At 39.2% G+C, this 27633-nt stretch overlaps 2 protein-coding genes and 1 long non-coding RNA gene across 8 annotated transcripts in view; 1 reads left to right on the top strand and 2 right to left on the bottom strand.

Annotated features, from left to right (window-relative positions):
* The window catches only part of usp2a (ubiquitin specific peptidase 2a), a 45957-nt gene extending 41588 nt beyond the window's left edge, over nt 1-4369 (bottom strand). Inside the window, exons 1-2 of one of the 6 annotated variants that reach the window (XM_040130882.1) lie at nt 4136-4369; nt 1428-1547 (exon numbers count right to left, since the gene is read on the bottom strand). The gene's annotated coding sequence lies outside the window, so the exon portion shown is untranslated. Of the gene's footprint in view, nt 1-1427; nt 1548-2385; nt 2464-3445; nt 3607-4135 lie in introns of those variants that run through there. The other 5 variants (XM_040130884.1, XM_040130883.1, XM_040130885.1 and 2 more) reach the window with 5 other exon arrangements.
* Nucleotides 4370-9311: 4942 nt separating this feature from the next.
* On the bottom strand, nt 9312-26803 carry LOC120792508 (tubulin-specific chaperone cofactor E-like protein). Its single transcript, XM_040131728.1, has 12 exons — nt 26726-26803; nt 25848-25906; nt 25145-25277; nt 24904-24971; nt 21933-22112; nt 20704-20843; nt 19746-19927; nt 17705-17961; nt 15541-15667; nt 15196-15312; nt 14971-15082; nt 9312-11807 (listed from the first exon to the last, which is right to left on the bottom strand). Exons 5-12 carry the CDS (start codon nt 22078-22080, stop codon nt 11601-11603), a joined length of 1290 nt encoding a protein of 429 aa, XP_039987662.1. The 5' UTR covers nt 22081-22112; nt 24904-24971; nt 25145-25277; nt 25848-25906; nt 26726-26803; the 3' UTR covers nt 9312-11600.
* LOC120792509 lies at nt 12912-22022 on the top strand. The gene is made up of 5 exons (XR_005707825.1): nt 12912-13233; nt 13851-13945; nt 14993-15101; nt 19750-19897; nt 21928-22022. It is a non-coding gene; the product is annotated as an uncharacterized LOC120792509 (long non-coding RNA).
* Nucleotides 26804-27633: the final 830 nt, after the last annotated feature.

The following is a 27633-nucleotide window of genomic DNA, read 5'->3' as shown; positions in this document are numbered from 1 at the left end:
CATATATATCTTTATTGGATTTTTTTAAACCCCCAAATATCAAAAATCCAGTATCAGTCGGTTTATAGTCTAAATCTTATCTGTCCCACCAAATGTTTTCTGTCTCCATAAATGATCATGTTTTGTCACCAGTCCCTTTAATATGCAGTGTGCCACAGGTATCAGTGTTTGGTCCAACGCTGTTCTTTGTCCCTTGGCCACAAAATTTGTCACTTTGATAACTCTTATCATTATTATTACTCTCTCTTTTATAGCAATAATAACTCTATAAAGTAGACGCAATTCAAAACAATAACAGTAACAACAATATATCGGCAGATAGTGATTTTTACTTAATGTCCCACACAATGACTCAGATTTAATTGCCCAAAATGTTAAACCCAGTGTAAAAAAAATTGTGAAATCTAATGCTTAGTCCTGCTTTTCCCAACTAAGGAACAAACAAAAAAATCAGATAATCACTTCAGCCTAAATATGTAGTAAAATGCTTTTATCACATCATACTTTGCCTATTGCCTCAGAAAATCTTCTCTATCTCGACTGCAGCTGGTCCAGAAACATTTACTCTTGACATACAGTACAAGACCCTATATGGTCAAGCACCTCTGTATTCAAAGGAACTGTTGTGCCCTCTCACTATTGGAAGGTGCCTCAGAACATCAGAGCAGGGACTTTTGGCTGTTCCAAAGTCAAGGCTAAGATTAACAACTATTGTTGCTTCTCAATTCTCAGAAAGCCTACCATACTCTCTGGGAAGCCGAATCAGTGCATATCTTTAAAAAAGCACCTTAAAACCCATTTGTCTTCTCTAGCTTTTTCTTGATTTTTTACCTTTTATCCATTTTCTTCTACCTGTATAATCAGATTTTTTCCCCAAATCCACTAGATATACTGGTCTATAATACAAATCTGAATATTACCACCACTGTATTATATAACAGATGCACTGCAAGGCAGTTTTGCTGTCTGATGCACTGGATGTGTGCTGATAATGTGTGTGCGAACAAAACAGTTAAATGGTGTAATACTTTCCACGTTTTTTTCTATGGTTATCAAAACCTTTTAAGCTGCAATTTAAATGTCCTATTAGTGCCATAGTCTAAATGTCTGGATGTCAGTAATGCTGTAGCTTAAGAAGGAGCTGACATGCAGCATCACCTTTCCAATTTAGTCATTTCTGTGAATTGTTGGTAGGTTGATAATACATGATATATAAATTAGAACTTTTTCTGACTCTCTTTGATAAAGGGACTGTTAGATTCAGCTATGATACATTTGAACCATGCAATCAGTGATGTAAAACTCTGCCCTTACATGCAACATTAGTAATGCATTATGAACTATATGTACTCTCAGATACTTAGGACCTCAGACTGTCTGCTGGGACAGTGTGTGTGTGTAATAGCATGTGTGTGCAAAGTAGTTACCTGCTTTATTTGTAGCTGTGTGTCAGTCCCTTTGGACTGTGATAGGTCTGGGGCAGCTCATCCTACTGTTGCTACCCCGCAGTGTACACACACATACAGGCTTTGTGGCACTGAATGCTCCTGCGGAATCACACAGACATTTTACATATCATACCAATCAACACAAGGGATGACACAATGAAAAAGCAACATGAAAAAACGTATATCACTTTCCGTTGTCTGTGGAAATGTGTTTGAGATAAGCGTAGTCGGAAACAGGAGAGTATAAAGCACTAGATGCTGCAGTATGCTGTCAAACAACAGTTATCAAACACCTACTCGGTCAGAAAATTCCTGCCTGACGATAGCAAGTGCAGCACATGAGAAATATCATGTTGTCTATAGACCTATAAATTCACAAAGATAACAGAAGTCAATGTCTCCTAGATCTGTTTTCTGCTGCCTCTCACTGCAAACTGTGACACCTCACAGCAGACATGCTTAGCATGAAGTGAACATACAGGCACACATTCTCTGGATTTCATGTCCAACCATTAAAGACTGATGGTGCTTCCTTCAGCTCGTATTATCAAATATGAAAAAGTTGCTCAAATATAACGCTCAGGTCAAGAGTTGAGTTCTTCATGTGTCTCATCCAGAACTTGTTGCAGAGCCCATGTTTTTCAATCACAACCGGCTACTATTCTGTATATATTTTCACTACAAATACAAATTTCACGCATTTCAGCTGGTGTTATGCACTACCCTGGAAAGCTGTTCTCAGTCCTTCTACTCAGGCTAGAAAAATGCAGAACTTTTTGAAACGTTATCCCCTATCCCCTATCATTCTCTCTTAGAGAAGACCTACCCTACAGCTGAGCAAACAGCCCACACCGTATACATTCATCTGACAAGCAGGTACCTAAAAGAAGAAAAGTGAGGAAGAGCAGCGGTTAAGCTGGTTTTCTAAGAGGCTCACCCTTGTTGTTCTGAGCGACCAGGCCAATAGACAGAAAGCAATGGGGTGCTACTTGGGAGGCTGTGGCCCCAGAGTGTCAGAGGATAGTATGAGCACAGTGCACCAGAATGCCACAGATCAAGTTACAGAGCCGGTAAATATAGCAGACGCCTATGACCTCTACAGGTCACTCAACACTCAGCGGTGTTCCAATTTGCTCTTACAGGAGTAGCATTAAGGCTTTTTATAAGCCAAGCCGGGTTAGCATCAAGTCTGCCACACTGCTGTAGCCTGCAGATTGGCTGCTTTCACACAGATTAAAGTCTGAAACAAGGGGCGAGCTTCACTGGATCATGGTTCATCCGCAGGCATCTCTGAATTCCTCCAGTAATAGTGCCACTGTATAGGGCACAGATACTCTATACGCTGTTATATTAATTTGTTCGCTAGTTTGTCAGTTGCTCTGAATTTCCACATATCAAAGTGAAATTTGCCATCAGTTTTAACACTGACGGTACTAAATGCATGTCAGCTTTATGTAATTCTACATGTAACTCTAATTGCTTTAAAATCAAAGTCACATTCTACCTACTCTCTCGTATGCTGATTGTATTTTACACACTCTTTCTTTCTGTTTTTTCTAAACATATTTATCATATAGTTACAATACTGGTGTATGAGAGACATAAATTAACAGTATGGTACCAAATTCAATCGAGTGCTCTGTAGCACAAGACAACGGTTGAGGTACGGGAGCAAGACAATGGAAAAAGACAGACGTAGTGCTGTGGTGGACGGTGTCTTTAAGGGGGTATTGCGTTACATGACACTGAGAGGAGATGGGACGACACTAGCACAGAAGCCATAGTCGGTGCACTGCAGTGTGGCCGTTTCTATGTGGTTCTGAACCGTCCGGTTTGAGGCAAACAGCAATATATTTGAAAGATTCCTCTTAACGTTATTCCACACGTGATTAGATAACTACTCAGACCCACGGAGCGTGATGGAAGCGGGGCAGGTTTGACAGTCTGCTGTCCGTGAGGAAGGGGGGGGCGAAGAGATTGAAAGAGCGAAAACTTACCGTCCCTCAAGTCGCTTGAACTGGGAGATAGCCAGTTACAAAGTCAATGCATCGTTTATTAACAACGCCGCATGGTTACTGCGTCTGTGTAACCTCGGTGAACGTCCCGCATAGGTTAGTTAACTAGCTATCCGGCTAGCTAATTCAACAGTATCTGTGTAGCCAAGACAGCGGCGATGTTGTGTCAGTGTGTTCGGCGATCACCCCGCCAAACTGTAGTGTAAGCGAATTGTGGCAGTGCTTACTGGCAAACCATACACATTCCACGGGAGATAACATAGCGAGGACGTTCATACTTGCTAGGACACCATTCCTCTCTGATACATAGCTATATCCGATAGAATAAACAAGACTTAATTCGACAAAATCTGAACTTTTATGATTGGTTCAGCTGTTATTCTTCCGCAGAACACACGTAGGGCAGTTTGTGTACGTTACCGGTCTTGAAACTTGAAATTATATTGAAATAAAAAGCTGTTTCACAGTGATACTACTGCCGAATGTGTTGGTGTCTCATTATGACATCTAAAATGTGTTAAACAGTGTTCGGTAAGGTATATATTCATTCCCTGCAAACAGGGGAACGTAATATTGCCAGAGTTTAGTAGGAGTTTGGCTTGTGAATGTGTCCATGGGGGAGAATAGCACATATCAGTGTTATTGTGGTGTAAGGTAACTGCATTCACTCACCCCACAGTTGGAGTTCAGCCCGATCCAAACGGACAGAGAAACGCCCCCAAAAAGTGTCTTTCTGGCTGGTTTGTGCTGCTTTTTAGGGCATTTCTTCATTTGCTGTGAAGACTGACCGATAATCTTGCACAGAAGACTGCATCGCCATGGGCTTTAACCAAGACTACGCTGGTATTCAGCCATATCTTCTATCCCCTTGCAGTTGTAGAGTTTCGGCAACCAAGTAACGGTTCTTTTCGCTTTAAAGGTGACGTCAGTCCGATAACAGAGCTAATTTCTGATTGGTTCATGCCTCTGTATGAGCGTCATCACCCCGACCAGTGAGCCGCCTCCTACACCGTCGCCATAGTGATGAACGTAAACATCAGAATGTCTTTCATTGAAAAAAAATGCTACGTTCACGCCTATGGGAAAGAGGGAAACCTGTTTTCAAAAGTCAATTGTCACCCCAGCGTTGTGGTTGTGGACCTAAATGCTAACAGAGACACCAGCTTTTCACTGGTAAATACAACGTAAATGTTATTTGCTCGAACCAACTAAGTGCACATTTGTTTAATTGGGAACAGGTCGTTCAGAGAAATTTACACGGACAAAAGAACACCTGTCATACTGTTTGACAGCTTTACACTTATATGGACCTAAGGTACTTTAACCGTAAACGTGTTACAGAAGATGCATCTGTGTTTGGTGGATTTCGAACCAAAGGAAATTCTAAAAATATTTTTTTAGTAGTAGTCATAACAATAATTCTAATAATAAGTAAGTACTTAGACCGTTTCTAAAAAGGTAATAAGGAATAAGCGCCCACAAGCATGAAGATGACTCTGTATAAGTTTTTTATATATTTGTTGCCATTACAGTGCAATTAGATTTGTTTTACCTATATTGTTGCTAAAATTGTGCACACATACTCATTTTTAAACAACTACTGCTACAAAGCTTACCAGTTTTTTAATGATCTGAATGTCTAATAAATTAAGAAAAATGTTTACTGATGTGCAGTGACCTTTTAAAAAACATTTTTAAATAAATAAAGAGAATTACCCAATTTCTCATTTTAACTCTATTTTATGTTTGTAAGAACATATTTTGTTGTATTATTGGTCGGTTAGGTCAAATATCGAAAACGATCTCCTATTAAATTATGTCTAAAATTATTTCTTTTACGCGTTCCAAGTTCCAGCACTCAAGTAGTCATTCATGCTTAAGAGCGTGAACGTCTGCATCAAAGTGAATGAGTCATGAAATCATACTGCAGTATAACCATCCCTACGATGGACCACATCCAGACTCATGACATGGTTCCAAAGCTGCTACTGTGAATGAAACTAAGTGTCACACACTGAGGAGGGAGAATGCAATTTATTACCATTCATTGATGCATCTTTCTCTACATATACTTACACAAGAAAGATGACTCATTCTGATCCATTTAATACTTCATATAGGTTCCTACAAAAATGATTATGCTTTAAATGCCACAGATTATGAACAGTCCCATTTTACATATAGTTGAGTGAACTGATTAGCTTAAATACTGGTGTATAAGTCTGAGCCGGGGTGAAACTTAGGCATCTTGAACATTTAGCGCAACCAAAATCTATAACACTATAATCAAAGACAAATATAGCCTTCTAAGATCCACCTGAGCTCTGGTGCACTACTTTTAGAGGCAAATGATGACTCAAGCAGTGTGTTTACTGATATATGCAGATTAAGAATGTGCAGTAGTAAAGCTGCCAGATGTCTGTCATTATATGTTGAGTAGTTAACTAAACAAAGGAAATATGGAGCTTTTCAACGTATGAATTTTCTCCATTTCAGCATCAAGCCCTAATCTAACAGAGGAGTGTTTCGTTTTTTTTAACAGGCATGTTATCAGTTCATCACTATTATGAGAGGTTATTATGTGTTTCAGAATTTCAACAAAATTTTCTGCCTCTCATTTGTTCAGTTGCTTCTTATGATATGAACAGACTGCATTGGTTTTGAGGAATAGAGAGGGAGATAATGAGTTATACCTGATTGAATTTAAAGAAAAAATCCACCCTCGGTTTATCTTCAGGAGGTATTTTGTCTACTTTAATTAGTAATTTCTAACCCCGAAGGACTTCTGGGAACCTAAAGCAATAGTTTAATATTTTTGGAAATATGCTTATTCGTTGTCTGGCAGAGAGTTAGATGAGAAGATTGAGACCACTCTTATATCTTTATGCTAAATATGAAGCTACAGCCAGCAGCCGGTTAGCTTAGCACACAAACTTAAAACAGTTATCATAACAGCTAGCCTGGCTCTGTCCAAAAACAAAACCCATCTTCCAGCACCTCCAAAGATCACTGCTAGGCATATAAACAAAAAGTTGTGGTTTTATAGGGCATTATGTGCCAGACTATTTCAGACACCCCAGGAAGTCACTGTGTCCAGCCAAGATATAGCCTAGTCCAGAACATAACTTTCAAAAAACCGCAGCCTGTCAAATTTAAACATCAGTTTTTGTACAGATTAACCAAATGAGATAAAACATATTAACTAGTGAACTTTAGAGGTGCTAGAAAGCGTATTTTGGTTACCTTTGGATGGAGTCAAGTTAGCTGTTTCCTGTCTTTATGCTAAGCTAAGCTAACCGTCACCTAGCTGTAGTTCCATATTTGCTGCACAAACATGAGAGTGTTATTGATCCTCTCATCTAACTCTGTACAAGAAAAAAAAAAGTCTTGTTTCCCAAAATGTCAAAGTATTCCTTTGAAGGTCATATTCAGCCTCTATATTATATATAAATGGGAAGAAAGCAATGGGAGTCATGGTGATGATGACAGCGAATCGTGAACTTTCACAAGGGACGGTCACTTCTGACTCAATCTAGAAGCACAACATGTCTTCTGGCCGCTGCATTCTTGTCTATTGAGGCTACTGCTGGTGGAATTATTACCTCTGCCTCTAAAATACATGTCTCCCTGAAAGATTGTTGACTGATAGACAAAAGGTGGCTCTAGAAAGCCTCACAGTTTGATTCTTTGAAACCCCACAACCTGCTTACTGCTGATGGTTTAGCTGAGCAGGGGACAACTGAATATAATCTCATATTTGACCTCTAATTTAGAGGAATGAAACCACCAAAAACACAACAGAATGAAGAAATAAAAAGTACATTGCCAATAGCTGTATTAGAGTGGAATTTTCCTTTAAAGACCCTGAAAACCTATTTCCTCTCTTTTTTTCTTGTCTTTTTTTTTTTAGTTATTAGCTCTGTGTTGTTTATTTGTCTGTTTTTCTTTGAATGGGTGAGTGTCAGTAGGTGGAAAAAAAAGGTGATGTCAAATATTTGGATGAATAAAAATTTGATGTGATGACATTTGGGGTTTTTGTTTATGGTGCCAGGCCACTGTCAATCAAATCTGATCAAACCACACTCACACAGTCCTGATGAAGCACATCAGCTGAGTTTGGGACTGTTAAACTCTTAATAAATCATAACTATGGATGTTTATCTTGTAACTTTGACTTTGAATGTTGCTTTATTAGTCATGAACCTTTAATGTTACAGAGAAATACTTAAAATCTGGAATGACATTTTCAGGGGCTTTAAGGGCTATAAAATGGCTTAGCCACTATTTTTGGCTTGTAGCAGGTTGGACAGTAAGCAAGAGACACAATAAATAACATCATAACATAATATTCATTAAAAAACAAAAACAAAATCTGGATAAATTCAACAGAAACAATGAATTTACATCAAGACTTGAAATATTTTCCTCCATCTTAATGTAAAACAAAGTTCCATCAAGTGCATTATTCCACAAATCTAAGCAGGAAGAGTGACCCCTTTCCTTGTAAACGAATACAAATCAATAAATAAATATATAACATGCATACCATTAAATCACCCACCCTGCAAACAGTTGCATACTGCATGCGCTCACTTCAAACAAATCTCACACTGATTAGCACAGACACTGTAACTCAACACTTCAGTCTAGACTTGGATGTGGGTGCAAGCACTCCATTGCTGCCCCATCTGAGCTGGTCTCTATGGCTGTGGCTCATGCTACACTAACATTTACTCAGCACTACTGGGATAAAATGGGCAAACAGGTTTCAGTATTGTAACTCCTTTCAACTGACCTGCTCATTGCTACACCTTCAAATTGACTCGTGACTATATCATACCTTATACTCTTCAAGTAGAGCAGTAGTGTTAGAAAACCAGTAAATAAGAACAGCGTTGGAAATATTGTGGCATTTACATACTTGAGATATTGATATCTTTGAAGGGTAACAACACTGTTAAAAAGAGGCCAAAGCACACTGAGCTGGGTTTTCTATCAACAGTGAATGAACTGAAGCTACAGCCCAGACAGACATTTGTTTCCAAAAAGCCACTTAATGTGAATACTTAATTTTGTGGCTTGAGCTGTTTCCTTAGCTGTAATCCTGCCAGGAATCCCCTACTTTGCTAAATTGCTCGCTATAGGAAAAAACAATAGCACCAAACAACTAACATCAATGCTCCTCTTATACAATGCTGCAGTGTATATTATATATACACTGCAGAATATATTATATATACATTTATATATTCATTTCAAATCTTACTGTGTAACTTTCCAAATACTTATGCATTTACCTATGTAGCCACATGCAAATACTTATGTAGCCACAACATTAGAACCGTTAACTGGTTTTAATGTTGTGGCTGATCAGTGTATATATACAGTGTACACATACAGACAGGCGACAAATTAAAGGACAAACCAGCATAATGTAATTTAGTAAGAACACCATTCCTCCAAAAGATATTCCCATATTTGGTGTTTTGATGATACACACACACACACACACACACACACACACACACACACACACATATATATATGTATACACTGTATATATACACCAATCAGCCACAGTATTAAAACGGTGTACATTCCACATTGCAACAATAGCATCCTAATAAGCTATCTTTGGTGAAAGTATTTCTGTGCAGAATGGACTCAAAGATCAAACACACTTATGTGTGGGAAATGAAACACCAATGTAAAAGATTAATAAAAGAATAGTGTGCAGTTTAAAAGGGCCCTCCAGTAATGTAGTATTGTACTTCCATAAAGTTGGAGGATTTACAAGAGACAGATTTTTTTTTTTTTTTTTTTTTTTTTTTTTTTTTTTAAAGGTCAAAATATAAGCAGCAGAGTCGAAGAAATAACTTTTAGTCCCTAGTATGAGTCAAATTAAAAAAAAAAACACTGGTTACCACATTCCCAAAATGCATCTGGATAGCATATATAACTGTATCTTTAATAAATTATTCCATGGTCCCTTTTACCTGTCTGGTAAAAGTTTGAAGTCTCAAGCCCCTTTAAAGATGCACATGAATGCATCATCTCATTAAACTTAAATTAAACTTACTCATTATACTTAAAAAAAATGTATAAATTAAACTGCAAAGAAAGAACACTGATCAAGCATTTAAATGTCCATAAAACAATTAAAGAAATCATGCAATGATGCAACTGACATAAGAATTACATAAGCACTGAAAATATGGGACACTATCCTCTTAAATGCATATATAATAATCTGAAACCGATAACGTCAAAAAATGTAAAATTACATCACCATGTGCGCAAAAGTAGGGGAACTGCTGAGACCATGTTGCTACCATATTTCATTAAAATGGCTAGAAACACACACAAGTTAATGAATAACTCACAAAACTCTTTTGCTCCCCAGAATGTCTTCAAGTAAGATAGTCTGAATATAAACAACGATATTTCAAATGTTGACAATATGCCTTTATACTGCTCCTATGCAAAACATGCACTGAGAGATTGTCTTTTAGGTACCCTGGTGTGTGTGTCACTCCTTCCCTCACAAAGACCTCATCAGGTGAGGTTACTGGAGCAGCGGAGCACAATTTTAATCTAAGACACAGATGAAGCCTGTAGGGGGCAGCACATAACATGACACAATAGCTGCTTTGTGGTAACCTTTGTGGGTATGTGTGAGTGTATACATGTGTGCATACAGTATGTGTTTTGTGATAAGAAACCCAGTAACATTAGAGCTTGCTCAGTGATAAAGAAAACATCAACCTTTAGATAGTCTCCATACTATTAGATACCATCAATTCATGATCACCTCACTCCTGAAGCTATTATGTGATAAGGTGGTATTTTTTTTCATTTAAAGTCCCCCCCTTACTCAAAAAATGAATTTTGCTTATTGTTACTTCACTTAGATGTTTGGACTTCACTGTGCAGAGTTTGACACTAGAAAACTGTTTACATATTCATCTGCTGAAGGGGACCCAGTTTCTCAGGGCTCACCTTAAATCTCAGTTTAACAATTGCACACACAAGAAGATTTTGTGACAGCACAAGTAGTTTGGAGGCCAATCATGGTGCAGTATGCAATTTACACAAGTGTAATATGGAAACTTGAAGCCTCCAGCACACATACACTGAGAGTGGACATTTTGTATCCAGTTTAGAGTGAACAATATTCATAAATTCTGGATTTTTCAATGAGGGAGAAGCAGTAGATATCATTTTAAGACAATTATTTTCAGACATGTTGTTATTTAAAGCAAAGCATTTTTATATGTCTTAAAACATCTCTCAGTGGGACCTATAAAGATTTAAAATCAGCTCGTTCTATGGTAAACCGATTGTTGAATCCCTTGCTCTTTGACTCTGTTGGTATTTTGCCACACATTCTAAATCTGATGTAGCGTCTTCTAATGTTGCCAATTATCCGCAGAAATAAAAACAAAAACACCAACTATCAACAAAATGGACCCAAAATCGCTAGTTTTGTCCAATCTACACCTTTAGCAGTACTTTAGGCAGGGCTTTTCCTCTAACGGACACTGCTCTTCCTGATATTGTGCTAACAGTAACAGTGCAGATGAACACAGCAGTCTCCCTCCATCCAGCAACACTGCCTCACAGCTAATCAGGGTAGCTTTTGCAAAAAGTGGGCAAGCCAGTGGTGTTGGATGCTTGCCTATGCAGGTGCTATGGTACATGCCGTGTACTAAGAGACAGAGCTGCAGTGAAGCTTTGCTGGTACAACAGCGCCCTCCCCTCCGCCTAAGCTGCTAGCTGACTGCAAGTTGCTCTCTCGTCCTGTTCTCTGCTGTGACAGATTTGTGCACTAACTCCAGTGGATGCCCTCATATAAAGCTGAAATACGTAAAGACACAATACTTTCCGTATTGGCTGCTTCTCCAGCCAGAGCCTGCCAGCAGCCCACTGTAGTCCACTGTACAGTCTCCATGATGGTGTTCATATCACTTTTATCTTTTTTTGTTTTACTTTCTTTCCATTCCAACAATTTGGCAGCTGATACTGTTCCATATGCGTTTTCCAATAATATTGCAATGTCAGTTAACCAATAAACAAATAATCCAATGAATCAATCAATCAAGGAGTCACTCTAATCAGCCAGTTTGATAACCGCTGTTCATTTGGTCTTGGGTACCACCAGTATTTCATCACCGTCTTGGATGCTGTAGGAGTGGAGAGCCCGAGTGTTGTACTTCATTTCCTCGGGACCAAAGGCGCTACACTTGTCGATGTAGTAGAGCCTCATGCTGTTGGTGGATAGCTGGACCACTGTTGTCAGCTGCTTCTTCAGCTCGCCCACTGTCTGGTCCAAGCGTATCCTCACCTGAAACAAAGAGAAACAGTTTCTACATTTTAGGCAGTAAACTGACACTCATTTCACTCAGAAAAAGTACAGAAGTACATTGAGCCAAAGTCAAGAATTTTCAATTTCTGCAAAAATTAGCTGTAAGAAGAATGGCTGATAGCTATGCTTATACTGATGGTAAAATTCGAACATTACCCTAGCCATGAATTACAGTGCACTTAAATACAATGTCACACAAACCTATATTAGCCAAAATATGATAATAATAAATGTCCTGTAACTTGTAAACAGTACGCCTCTGATCAGGTTTCTACTAAACCTCTGGTATTTCTTAATATTGCACACAGCTCCTAGTTGAGGCACTACAAATATTGGCTCTAAAGAGGAAAGTTTAGAGACATGTTTATCGTTGCATTGTTTTTAGTCTTGTGACCAACTCCTGCTCATGTTAGCAACTACTAGCTGTTCTAAATGTTAGCTTCTACAAGACATATAAGCTACTGTACAAACAAGACATTAACAAGAGACCAGATTATACTGTTTGCCAGCTAACAAGCTGACATAAATTGGAAAATGCACCACGTTTATCAGTTTCAAAATGATCCCTTTCAATCAAAAGGTCAAGTCTTTTTAAGGCTAAATGAATAGTTCAGCCTGCATGAATTGATCTTTTGGCAATTTGGGGAAATGTTCAAGCTGTAGACTCAACATGTTAACACCTTATGAAGTTATTATAACAAACATGTTAGCAAGAAGTTGCCTGAACATATGGAACAACAGTAGCATTCATTTCATCCTTTGGAGTCATGTTTCTGTCCCCCCTGATGAATATAAGCCAAATATTCATGGTGCTTTTAGCTGTTTAGCTCTCCACAAACCAATTAGGGAAATATCTGTGTCTGTAGTTGCTAAATGCTCCACTTTCTTAAAGGTATAGTCACCGATTCTAATCCGATACACTTTTTGTCCAATTCAGCAAATTTCTCCTCATGGTCCGCTAGCTGTTAGTTTTGTGTGTGTGCTGAAAAAAAAATGGATGTTCCTACACAGCCTTGACTCTTTAAATGGGATACAAACAACGTGGTTCGGACCGACAGTTCCAGCCAATCAGCACCAGGGGACGATCATGCTAGTGCACAGGAGGGGGAAGGGAAAAAAGGGAGCGAGAGACACACGGTAATTCCGGCGCATGCTAACATGCTACATAACAGAGAAGGAGAGATGGCCGATTACAATCCTAAGAGAACAAGGTCTTAGGAACAAAAGTTGAAGAAGAAGGGCTATGATCAGGCGAGGGGGAAGACTTTAATGGTGAGGCTTTCCAATGGTGGAGACTGAATGGTCAGACTGCGAAAGTAATTCAGCCCTGGACTTATCCGCTGGGACTGGCCTGAACCTCGAATGAGAGGCACACAGAGATGGCCAGTAAAGAGACTGATGGACGGTAGGATTAAGGATTTTTTAATGGTCCACTGGCCCACCGATGTGGTGGCCCACTAGACAGCACACTGGGATTTTGTCCCGGTAGTCCCAATGGCAAACTATGGTGGAGAGACCTCAGAGAGTTGAGAGGAATGAAAACAGATGCAGAGGTTGCTCTCTTTCTGCTTGACAAACATTACTTTCACAAAACCAATAGATCAGTTTTGTTTTATCATGTTTGCTAATTTTTATGATAGCTACTCCAACTGGTTAGTTAGCAAACAGGTACCTGTGTAACATTTGTGTTTCTGGTCACGTTAAATTACTTGCCTACAGACATTCAGCTTACTTTCTACTTTGCCAAGATATGTATCACTGTCTCCAGCTCATGTGCTGTCTCTGGGAAACCGTCTCGTCCTCTCTGCATGTTAGCTTTACAGCAACAACTCTAGTGTCAGTTTGCTAACCCACAACCTAGCTAACATCAGTTACCTTACTTGCTGTCTTGTTGTTTGCTGTATATCATGTGATTTGCCCTATCTCTCACTAATTTTTACTCTGTTGTATTTTGGATGCTGTGTTTGTGTGCATGTCATTTGTTTGATGATGTTATATAATATAATGTTTGTTTTGTTATAGATTGTCCACTTCCACGCTGGATAAGACTCTCCGGTCTATGAATTTAGGGCGGCGCTTCTGAAAGAGCATAGAGTGAAGGGGTGTATGTTTTGCTGGTCAATTCAAATATAAAGTCTTTTTCCAGTATCGCTTACTCTTCCTTTAACCAGCTAGTCACTAACTTTGTCTGTCTATAGTACTGGTTTACACACAGCTACCTGATGGTGAAAATGCAGAGAGTGAACCAAAACAATGAAGGTGCCGGGCTAAAAACCAAAACAAAGAGCTGAAAGATGTGCAAATGCGATGTGCAAATGAGAGGAACTGCAGAGTTGGTTGAAAATTGCCTGGGGGTACATCTCTATAAGCAACATCTTTCACATTACACAGAGTCATTTGATTCATTGTTAATATAAACCAGCTTTAAAGTGCTAATCAGCTGTTTTTAGCCACTGTTCTGTCCAAGTCACATGCCAATGCTTCACTGTGAACCCTTAACATGTCCGCCACGGCATCATCTAAATCCAGCAAAAGAAATATTATTTTTCTAAACAGATTAACTAACGCAGGATACAGAGTTCAGTGCAGACAGTGTCCTTCACAGTAATGCTTTGCTTTTGTGTCAGTCATTAAAGAGGAGTGAACACCTTAGTCTTTGACGATGGAAGGTTGCATGGGGGTCGCAGTAGTCATCATGAGCCACTGACTGTGCAGAACATGGTGAGAAAGTTTATCTTGCCATGTTCACTGCATTAGTTGGCTGCTAACCATCTTTCCTTTACATATTGGCTAAAATTACACAGCATGAAAGTATGATTGGACAATTTTAGCTGCTGGTGCTAGCATGAGTAATTGAGAGCTGGACTGGTACTGACACCCATAATAAGGATTCTCCTGGTGCACCAGTTAGTCAAAGGTAAAGAGCGTAAAGAGGTAAACTGTCTGTGCCAGGGTACCGAGGCAAAAACAACTTGTACATTTACTAAAGAGAGACTCAACAGGACAGCAAGGTCGAGCATGAATAAAGAAGTGATGGAAGGAAGGAAGATTACATGATATAATCTTTGGTTCTGCTTCTCAAGATATTCTACATTTGTGTACTATTCAGAACAATGGCTCATTAAATGCATTATTAACACACCTGTTCCACTTTTTCTTCACAGTGAACCTCCACCCGAGCACGGCAGCGAGGTCGGAGGTCAATCTCGGCAAGTGGTTCCAGCTTCCCATACTTGGTTACCAGGGAATGATATCTGAGGAGGTAAAGAGCAGGTCGGTCTTAACACAGACACACATACATGACACAAACACAATACCAAAAAACAAAACCACTGCAGCTAGAGTATAGACAGTGAGTGCAGCAAACCTGTAAGGCAGCTCTTCCTCAGGGTAGTGTAAGTAGTAACGGATGAAGAACCTCTCTGCGTCTTCTCTCTCACTATCAGTCACAACGCTGCCATTTAGAATTGATATTGCCGGAAGCCTGAGGAAAAGCACATGTAGTACATATTATGCAGTTAAGAAACAGATATTTGTGACACTGAATGAATCTTCAATGCACCAGATTATCAACTTCAACAATTAAAAAGATCAAACTGAGATGCATGGCTCATTCAGTCTCAAACAGTTCTGAGTGTTGGAAGAAAAAAAACAACCTCTCCACCTGCTTTAAAGGAGCTCATTCCTCACTGAGGTCACTGATGGGACTCACTGTGCTATCATGAGGCTGCGTCGCTCTGCATTGGTGTAGGCCTGCAATAAGGGAATGCCCTGCAGTCGCACCTCCTCCAGCTTGGGGAAGAAGTTCAACTTCTCAATGTCTTCCCATCGGCTTAGACCTGACAAAGCACACATGGACAAGTCATTCATTCCCATGCATATGTGTGTGTGTATATATGACGTCACTTGAGTCAGCATCAGTTAGGACTGAAGACTACAAGTTTGAAACTGACTTAAATTATGGGTAATGTAGTTGCCAGGTTTTGACAAGGAAGTGTGGAATAAAAGACAATATCTCTGGTTCTGTTGCATTGATTTGATTCTTTTTGCCTGCCAAAGTTAAAAGAGTTAAATGCTAAACTTTTTTCTTTTAGGACAAAGAGCAGGAACAGTAGACAAGTATTGGAAGGATGTGTATGGTGTCTTTTGTAAATTGCTCTGTCCAAGTTACATGCTAATGCTTTATTGTACAGGATGTTAAGTAAATGTAGGCCAGGAGTATTCTGAAAGTGGAACAAGACAAGAGTCTACAGTTTTGCTAGCGGCTCTATGGGGCTGTATTTAAGCATAGTGATGCTTTGAGTCAAATGCTAACATTGCTAGTGTCTGGTTTCACAGCAATGTATCCAGTAGTTTCTGAGATATTTCACGCTGGACAAAAAATGGTGGCCAACCAACTGGCAACGTAACTGAAACTGCGCTCCCTAGAGCCTCGCTAGTAGCATGGCTTAAAATGAGAACTTTAAGACTGAATATGTTTAAATCTTTCAGGCTAGTTTAGGGGGGTGGTTAAACTGAAGTAAATTGATGGGATTTGAATTAAATTGTGCAGCTCTAAATTTTGCACTTTTGATTTGTAATTATTTGTAATTATTTTTCTTAATGTCAACAAATCTCATAAAAAGACCAAAAGCAACATTTACCCGATCCTACTAAGAAGTATTCTCTGTGTAGCCAAAGCCTGATATATCGTATTCCTCTGTGCTATAGAGCTCCATTGTTGTCCAAAAACTAGTAAAACCACATCACTGGCCACGCCATTGCACTCTGTGACATGTTCCATCATTACCATGAACACACACGCTGTTTATATGGACTCAATGCCACATGCACCATCCTGCTGCTGGAGTGACTCAACAGAGCATCAAAGTGTATTAATCCACTGCTGAAAATCGTGCCCAATCATATGTCCTTGTTTTGAATATCATTTGTTAAAAACTACAGTGCTCAGCTTTTTTATGGGTATGTTTTAAAGTCATTTAAAAAAAAAATGAAACTATTTATTTTTGACCCACAGACACGATAGTGAAGTTGGAAAGTATAGCAAAACAGACAAATACATTTTTGATTTTGGTCTTTCCAATGGAACTGTTGAAAATATACAGTAAGGTGATCCTTTAATTATGTCAAAATATTAATCCTATGTCACAATCTTTGCTGCCTTATTATAACCTGTCTCAAACATTGGCACTTCTAAAAAAAAAAAAAAAAAATCAATGAATCAATGAGTGGAAGGTGACATTATCTCAGTCTGTGGGCAGACTATGTTTTTGTTTTAATAAAGATAAACTGAGACAAAATTATTTACAAGGATGTTTTCCTGTACCTCAGGCGAAGGAGATACATGATACATGATAAAGAAATGCACTGAAGTCAGTTTGAACACGTCTTTTGATATTGTTTTTTGTCCCCTCTACTCTCAACAGAACTCTAAAATTAGATTCGCCAATGGCACTGCCCAAAATAGAAACAATTCCCGAGATAAAAGCTGATCTGGAGAGGAATCTGTTGTAATACTCTACAAATAACACAAACCTTTCAGGATACAATGACATGTTTGCTTCTGCTAATTTTATCAGCTGTTATTAAGTCATCACATACTAATGCTGATACTATAACTTGGTATGGTCTCCTGTATGCTGATCAGGAACAAGTCAGTTTTTTCTCCTGAAATGAAACCATCATGGGACACTGAAACACCCTCATGTAAATAGTCTAATAACAAACACACAGACACACAGACACACAGACACAGACACAGACACACACACACACACACACACACACACACACACACACACACACACACACACACACACACACACACACACACACACACACACACACACAAAGCAAGCACACCCAGCTCCCCTGACCTGAGTTGTGCAGGTTAATGCTGCGTAGGTTGGGGAAAAGCCGTTGCAGGATATCTTTGTTGTCCTGAATGGATGCCAAGTTGTTGTTGGCCATAACCAGAGTGTCCAGGCCTGGGAACATGGAACCAAACTTGCGGACTTCGGCCCACTCCTGGAGGCTGTTGTCGGTGATGTGAAGCAGGCGCAGGGTGGGGCAGGCCACACTGGAGGCACTCACACTACTGTACTCGTTAAGGCACAGGAACAACTCCTCCAGCCTGCAGGACAACACAGGAGAAAGCAGGGTACAGAGTGAAGAGGAACATTGTGCTGTTTAAAATATAAAGGCACTAGGACAATGTAGGGACTATGTTTTCAATAGAAAGTAGCTCCTTAACTTTTTAACCCTGCCTTCTTCCTCTTAAAATGTAGGCTACATAGAGTAAATCCTCTATAGGAAAGTACTAAATAAGCCCTCCTCCACCCCCACGCCAAAATTTACACTATAAAACTAGCTTACGTTTATAGGTAAGGCTGGTACTTGATGTTTGCTTTTTTGGGACCTTGATCTTTAGATATGGACAGGGATTTAAAAAGGGTGGGTTTGATATAAAAACCACACACATTTCCACACTTTAGACACTCAGCTACTTCTCTCCCTCTAAACTGTCTGGATTGATTAATGAATATTGTATATTGCATAGTTAATATTTTATTATATTATACTTTATATATAATATTTTATCTTCTATATTGTACTATACTGTCTAATGTTTGTTTTACTATATAATCACATTATATGCTACATTAAACTGTAAATGGACTGCACTTACACAGTGCTTTTTCCAGTCTTATCGACCACTCAAAGTGCTTTACACTACAAGCTACATTCACCCATCCACACACACATTCATACAGCGCTTTTTCTATCACGCACACACCAATGATACATTGGGGGCAGTTTGGGGTTCAGTATCTTGCCCAAGGACTGGAGGAGCCGGGAATCGAACCACTGTCCTTCCAGTTAGTGGACGACCTGCTCTACCTCATGATATTATTCTATTATTACTATAGTAATACAGACATGGTTATATTTTTGTTCTTATCATATTATATTCTATTGTACACTGTTAGAATTGTTTGTAGTTTGTATCATACTGTTACTCTTACGTTTCCATATAAATAGATTACAGTACATTACGCATCAATATTATATAACAGATGTAATATGATATGTCATATGTGATCATCCATTACACCACACTACATATGGTGTCTAGTAAACTATACATATAACACCACTATGTCAATTTGCTTGGCTTAAATTGCTTTTGTATAGTTGTTATTTTTATTTCTATCCATATTTCTTAATAATTACTTTATTTCTTACTTTTTCTCTATTTATCTGTACTTCTCTGACTTTGTGCTGCTGTAACACCAGAATCCCCCCTTAGGAATCAATACATTTTATCTTACATATATATCACTTATCTATGTTTTGTCTGAAAGCGTCCTGAGTGTGATGTTTACTTTACAGGAGGAAACATGAGAGAAAAATGTTTTTGGTTTTTTTTCACTCTTTTAGGAATTGCTATTTATGTATTTAATTCCCTTTCAATGCCAATATTCTGAAAAACACAAACATACAATTAAGTATTTTAAATGGAACTGTTCACAGTGTGGTCTGTGAATTTTTCCCTGAGTAACAGGGACATTATTTCTGGAAAGATATGTTGCTGCTGAGTTTTTCAGGTGTCATATTTCAGTGCTCTGAACACAAACAAAATCGCATTCACCTCCATTAAATGGGGTGGTGACTGAGGCAGATAGCTTGAAACATGGCTACTGGGGTAATTGAGAAAATATTTTTTGTATTTTTGTCATTTGGGTAAACTGATCATTATGGTTACAGGTCCACTTAAGTCTTCATTTATGTGTCGGTGTTACTCCAGAATAGTTTAAAGTGAACAAATCAATGAGATAGTGTAGTTCCTGCATGGAATTAAAGCCAGCTGATTCTCTAGTCTCAGCAGCGCTGATCTGGCATGACTATTCTTCTTACTCAGGTATCTCCCGAGTGAGCAGCAGCACAGTATCCCAGGACACTTGAGTGTTGTTGAGGACGAGGCGTCGGACCCGGGAGAAGGCTTCGGCACACCGCGGTTCGAGGGTCATTCCTGCCAGGGGGTTGGAGCTTAGGTTCAGGAAATCCAGGTTAGGGATGTTGGAAACAATTTTACTGATCTGAAAACAAGATAATAATGTGTGTTTACATTTTGTCCTCTATAAAGTTAATCCAGAACCTATAAAAACCATTAAATTACAAAAAACCAGAAGATAGACTTGACTTGGTGAGCAAACAGTGTGGTCACAGACCTTTACTGGTCATCAGAAATTGTATCTCATAATCACAAATACACCCCAGAACGACTTACAACCTGCATTATTGTTCTTTCTCTAACGCTTAGAGGATGAGGCGGGCAGTTTTCTATGTTTAAATTATTGTAAACAAATTCCATGAAAAGACCGAAAACAACAGTGCATAGTCTGTCTCTCAGCTTTCTGACAGCCATACCCTCTGTGTAGCACTCTGGTGCCGACTGAAGACATAAATCTTTAAAAACGGCTCAAAGTATATAGTTTAGTTTCATAAGAAGGCTCAGTACTTTCATAAACTAGCCGGGCAATCTGGTTCTAACAACTGTTTCTCCAACAGGAGGAAATGGTGTTTTTGTTGGGGGCTATTTTCAGCTGCAGATTAATACACATTTAGTGCACTAGTAAGTATTGATGGCAGCAGGAAGGTGTATGTGGGATTAACAGAGTTAAAATAAACTACAGAGTGTGTGTCCATGTAAATAAAGGAACATGTCACCCAGTGCAAGAGTGTGGCTCATTGATGTGTTTGGAGCACAACAATGGAGCTCTACGACCCACATACTTTAGTAGATTCAATTGATCTTTTCATCTCTTAATCATTTAATGGGAATTAACTACAGTAATAAATCCAGAAACTGCACCTCATGCCAGTCCTGCAGCCTGTTATGGGACAAGTCCAGCTCCATGACATGGGAACAGAAGGCAGCAATCTCAGCCTGGTCTCCTGCCCTGCTGATCCCACAGCTATTCAACACGAGCACATTGGGCAGGTTCAGACGGTCTGGAGGTGAGGTGGCAGAGGATGGAAGGAAGAATTAATAAGGATAAGTCGGACAAACGGGAAGGTCCACAAAGGAAAACGAGGTTTTCAAGGGTTTTTAAGTTGGTTAAAGTGGTAAAGATTTAATGTAATGAGTCAAAGAAAGCTGTGATTTGTTAATAAAGAGAATTCACAAATCTAAATTAATATAGTCAGGTGCTAATGCTACAAACAAGAAGGAGATAAGAGCCATTAATTCCTCCAGGACATGATAACAACAAGATCGCAGAATAAAGTGCAACAACTGTTACTATTGTGAAGTCTAGTAAGAGAAGACGGGATCCAATCTTGCATTTATGGATCCAATTTTTCCAACCCTGGAGAGCCTAAAAAGACCATAATGAAATGCAGCCACAAGAAATGGGCTGAATCGAAATGACTTCCCCACACTTGTGGACTTAATTGGCTTCTTCCCGAGAAGTGTGCAACTACTGAGGGCTGTCCAAATCCACAAATCCTCCAGGCTTACAAAGGACCTCAGTCAGACTTTCTGTGGACTTCCAGAGAGTCACCTTGGGGTGCAGAGTTTGCCTGTAAGATTGCCTATAGTTTATAACCATATGGATGTGATAATGTAAAAGAAATTAGTAATAATTTAACAATAATAACAACAATATCTCTGCCAGGAAGAACGGCATAAACTGCCATGAAGGTTTAGATTGTAGCTTATAGAGACTTACCCAACAATACTTGAAGCTGTCATTGTTGCCAAACGGGCTTCTATCAAGTAATGAATTACGGGTCTGAATACCTTTGTAAATGAGAGATTTCAGATTCTGATTTTTAATAAATTTGCATAGAGTTCTAAAAACCTGCTTTCACTTTGTCATTAGGGGTTATTGAGTGTAGATAGATGGGCACAAATGGCAGTTTTATCCATTTAAAATGAAATCTGCAACACAATAAAGTTGGCAAGAAGTGAAGGGGCCACTGTAAATGTAACAAGCCCTGACCCATCCTATGAAGGTTGTAGTGAGGTCATTTGAAAGTGACTTGCCCGTATCTATCTGTTAGTTTAACAAAGCCTGTAATTTTCCCTCTCCAGCTCACCTTTCATAGGGGAACCTTGAGGACCTGCGGTGGGCACAACCACCACCCCCATACCAGGTCCTCTGCGGTATGGGAAGTTCTCTGGGCTGTACTTTTCACTCATCACCTCCACAAATGTACGGCCATCTTTATCCTCCGGTGGCTCCATGGCTCCGTCCCGCTGAACAGCCTCCCCCTCAGCTGGTCAGAAGTGTGTGAAAGAGACCAGACATCCACAGCGATTAGCTGTCAGCTCGTACATGGGCCCCATTTAAACTATGCAATGGCAAAGACCAGTGAAAAGTACTGCGGCGTGTGGGTGCATCCAGGCAAGCACATTGGTATTATAAACCACTCAACTCAGACCTTTTACATAGCTGTGGCAATCATGAGAATGTATGACAAAAAAATGGCTCATATAAAGGAAAGAAGAGTCCAGACTAGGACTGAGACGAATGGTAATTTTCTTAATCAATTAATCTACCGATTATTTTCTCGAATAATCAATGAATCATTTAGATAAATGATTTTAATCTATGATTTTGGATGCCTTTTTCGCCCGCTGTAATACTGTAATAGAGGATGTGATGATGGACCCCGTGATGGCTGAGTAGAACAGAACCAGAAGCTTTTGCCTGATCCCGTATTTTTTAAGCTGTCTAAGGAAGTAGAGTCATTGCATGGATGTGTTCAGTGTTAGTTTTCCACTTCAGGTTATTGCTAATGTGTGTTCCAAGGAATTCAAAAGAGTCAGTGATGGCGATGGGGTCTCCATTTACTTGGGTTATAAAACATTGGTAAATAGTAAAAAATGTCAGTTACAATCACTCCGAGCCATAAATGACTTTAACGATTGATCTGTTATCTAAATAGTTGCAGATTTTTTTTCTACCAATCAACAATCTATTAATCGACTAATCATTGCAGCTCTAGCCCAGACTGGCTTACATTGTTAATAAGGAGGTAATGACTAGTTGAAAGCCGGAAAGAAAACTGGTTTGCTTTCAAAAGAGAGAGATCCAAACAAAAACTACCACATTTAACATAAGCCAAAAGAGTTGCTGCTATGGTTTTTCATGATATATTGTAATGAAGATTACTTCAGCCGCAGGTTTACCTCTATTGAATTTAAAATGCATTTTAAAAGTTAAAAACAGAGCACCACCGGAGGGATCTGTGTGAAGTCTGATAAATGTCCTAAAAGTCACTTGAGTCAGCATCAGCTGGGTCTGAGGACTGAAAGTCTGAAAATGAAACAAATCTGGGGTGTGGATTTAGAAAGAGGAGAGCTCGACAGACCTCTGTAGCCAACTCTTCGTCTCTGCTTGAGGCTAGTGACTCAAGGCGACATTAACTGATACTAACACCCCCCAAACTCTGACAACTGTCAGCGGTGGAAATGAGATATGGGTAAGGTAGGTGCCGGGTTTTGACAAGGGAGAAGAATGTGTGAAATAATAAAGATAAAGGTTCTCCTGCTTCGAGTTGGATCCTTTTTGTTTTTGCTGTCCATCATGAGTCCGACAGATTTATCTTAGCAGAATGCTAAATCAGTGGACTAGTATATTAAAACTGGTTTAGTAGTTTTGAATTAAGTTTAGAAAACCTCAGAATAAACCTAATCTGACTGTAAATATAGGGCTGCAAGTAATGATTATTTACATTACTGATTAATTCATTAATTATTTTTTTGATTAATCAATTAAAATGTCAGATAATAGTGAAGGGAACAGCCCAAGGTGATGTCTTCAGATTGCTTGTTATATCCAACCAAGAGTCGAGAAAAGAGGCTGGGACCAGAGCATATCTGGCATTTATGCTCAACAACTGACTTCAACAATCAATCGACTGTCAGAATTGTTGTCAATTCATTTTCCATCGATCATATAACTGATTATTCCCCCATTCGTTTCAGCTATTTAAGTAAACAGATGGTAACTGTTGATGACCTGATTTATGTTTGATTCATTCACTGTTTGGGCAACTCAACCTAAACCTAAACACTCTTCCCTTTACCAGTCTGGCGTACACCTGTCAAAGTTCTGCAACCTTCCAGAGATTCCTTGACCAGTTGGGCACTGCGGCCCAGAGTTTTGTCTGGGCCTCACGTTGCAGTTTATCTGCTGGTTTCATACAAGAGAACGTTGGTCTAAAATTTCAAATTCCTATTGTTCTGTCACTGAGGAGTAGTACAATGCTACACTATTAGGAGGACAATGACCAATCCATTCATTTAGTAAGTCATTTGCAGTAAAACTCCAAATGACTGTGTAATTCCATCACACAGCCATTGCTACACTGAACATGAGACTATATTTCATTACTAAACAATTTCATTTTCTCACTTCTAGTCTGTACAAATCAGCCACTCATACAATAAAATATGTTCCAAGTAGAACAAAACAGTCTTACATTTACATTAGAGAAACACAACTGCTGTCTCCTCCCTGATGACACAAAGCTGTCCAGCCTGATAAATGTCTGCAGTTCTTTTTAAGAGAGTTACAAAATGATAACAGAAGTAGGGAGGGACACAAGGAGGTGTCCTCAGCTCTTTATCAGCAAATCACAGAGACACTGTCACGTTTAAACATTCCTGAATTTGACCGAAGGAGAGAAACAAGAAAGCTGATCTTCATGCTGAACCTCTAAAAAAAATTAAGGAAGGTCCTTTTGATCTAACTTACCACTTAAGTTTATATAATTAAAATGAAAAGTAACTGTGTGAGTCTTAAAATGCTTAGTGGGCTGAGCCTCAGTGTGGAATCTGCTTCTTCATCTAATTAATCAAGTTAGTTGCTATGATGCTGCAGTTATTCTTTACAGACGTAAGGCAAATTAAATACAGATACAGCAAAAAAAAAAAAAGTATGTTAGATGTCTTAACCAGTGTCCCGTTTGAAATAAGTCACACCTGTTTTTTAAAAACGGTTTGTGTAATCTCCAACTGTATTATGTTATAGTTCAAAAGATATGACATAAAGTGTCTTACCTGAAGAGACTTTTCCCTTGATTTGACCACTACCACGGCTCACTGTCTTCTGTTTCTGTGCTGATGGCCTGTCAAAAGAGTTAGGAGAATTCTGATTCAGTTTCTGTCCACTGACACATATTCGGTCATTCATTTGATGAACAACTGAAACCGCCATTGATGTCAGAACCGTGACACAAGACAAAGCTGTCTAATTGGGGGATGAAACGCAGGTTCTATAGCAATGTGAGTATTGTCTTACTCCAGAGTGGCTGATAGGGCTGACAGACGTCCCTGGAAGAAATGCGTGTCCCTCTTTGGTCACTTGTCTGGATTTGGTTTTGGTCCGTACAGACCAGAGAAGGGAGGACTTGGAAAACGTTCACCACATGACACTGGAGAATAAACAAGGTCAAAGATCGGTGCCTTGTTATTCAATTGCAAATGTCAATATAATCAAAAGAAACATGGAAGCACATTTCTAAGAACTTGAGCAGAGTGCTGCTGTGAGCAGCCCGATTGCCTCTAGCAACACAGATACAGAACCAGAGAGAGGAATTTCTCCTCGAGATTTGACGAAATAAGGCACAATTCTCTGTTCGTGACAATATAAATACGATCGATGATTGATGATCTTTCGATTGAGTGTGAAGCCCGCTACACCGAACACCCTTAAGAACGCTGACAGATCGGTATTGCTTCACGTGTGGGTAGAAGTACCCATCTAAGAGGCAATAAAACAGGATGGGAAGCGATTAAGCACGTCGTTCTCGTAAATTCGGCATAAACTCATTGACAAAGCAGTACTTATATGATCGAAATTTCAACTTTTATAGACGGTTTACCCCTAAATCTCTCGGAGTAACGTCAATTACCTGGGTGAAAAGTGTCGCAACAACGGACGAACCGGTTATAAAAAATATGTATTTTACTGCAATAAGTGCTACTTTTTCCATTAGACTTACCCCGATCTCATGTGTAACTCTTGGTGATTCGTATTAAGTGGTGTTCTTACAGTATACACCTGCCGATATGACAAAAGCACATATAAAGTGACATATTTTGGAATGAAATAAGGCTGTTTTATGGGGAGCCCGCTATGCGAAACGCCCTTGAAAAATCTCATAATTTTACACTTCTTTGCTTATCAGTAAATGTATACATAGAACAGTTTGTAAACCATGCCAACCTGCGATTCAGCACTAAGTTCTTATTGATTCGGCATATACCATTTTGACAAAGCAAAAGTTATTTAGACAAAATTTAAACTCTTATACGTGCCTTACCAACTACAGCCCCTCACCAAGAAAAATCGATTCGGTGAAAAATGATCCTGGCAACAACAGGCAGACCCATGATAAAAGTTGATATTTTACTGTTATAGGTGCTGCTTCTTTCACAAGACTTAAGCCGAACTAATGAATAACTCTTGGTGATCAGTAAAAAGTCTTATAGAGGTATTGTTATGTTATACATAGGCCGATAAAGCACAGAAACGACAGAATTGACAGCTTTGAGAATGGTGTCTGGGTTTTTTTCTGGAACGTGCATAGCTAACCCCGTAGAAATAATAACAACACTTTTTCCATTATAGCTCCGGCTAAAGAGAACAGCTTAGAACTTGGGAATTATAAGGGGCAAACTGCCTGTTGTTGACAGCCGAGCAGTGTCCAGTTCAGACTCAGTATCAATGAGTGTGACCCCCAGCAGCAGCTCGATGGAGCCGGAGATGGATTACAGATGGCCACGATATAAATGTACTTCCACCAATCACTAGCGGATGACAATACGCTAACAGGACGTGTCAGATACAGATGAAATAGCAGGTCGTCTTTCCACATACCTTTAGCGTCTACTTTGAAATTCCCTTGTTGATGAAAACAACCAGCTGTCATTTTGCTCACCCCCTACATCCCGGAAGTGACGTTGCTTGATAGCTGAAAACGACTTTCCCCCTTTTTATTTTTACTTTTTCTTTACTTCCTTTTACGCAACAAAATATTTAAGTTACACCATATGCCGTTTTTTACGGCGTTATGTCAAACTGTACAAAAGAGGGGGGACGAAAACAAAAACCTGATGTCCCCCTTGAGATGATGCACATGATGTCATTGTCTTGCTGATGCTGCTGCTGATGGTGATCCTGATTTATCTTGTCTTGTTTCATGTGGAGCTGGCACATGTCCTTTGTCCTCCTTAGCATGTGGATAGACCCTCTCTATGTCAGACGTAATATGGTGGGGGAAGCACAGGTGTAACCAAAGACATTAGTGGTGCTATTCAATTTACTTTAGATGATAACTGTGCATACTGGCTCGCTTCAGTGTCTTACTGTGAAAGTTAATGCCAGCATTGATATCATTAGTAACACCAGTGTGCTTCCTGCTGTACCAAGTCAAAATGTGAATTCCCGAATGCGGTGCTAAGCCATTGACAACCGGGGGTAAATTATTTTGCAGGTCGAGCTTGAATTTGTGTTTGTTAGCAACACTACAATATTTACAAAAAGGTCATCGTAGGTGGGTGAATGCATTGTTAAAGGTAATAAAATAGAAGCGGTGATAAAATACATTGCAGGCAGAACAGTCTTTGGCAATGCAAAACACCCAAGCAACAACATAAATTGTATTTCAAATAAAATGGAACTACACTACATTCCCATTTGTTGATAGATGTGAGGCAATAAGATTCATTATAGATCACATTTGTGTGTGTGTGTAATTGATCAATCCATCAGTCTATGGGATAGCC

Source organism: Xiphias gladius, chromosome 7 (genome assembly GCF_016859285.1).
Source record: "Xiphias gladius isolate SHS-SW01 ecotype Sanya breed wild chromosome 7, ASM1685928v1, whole genome shotgun sequence".
NCBI classification, from domain to species: Eukaryota; Metazoa; Chordata; class Actinopteri; order Istiophoriformes; family Xiphiidae; genus Xiphias; species Xiphias gladius.
This window is presented reverse-complemented; position numbering and strand designations above follow the sequence as displayed.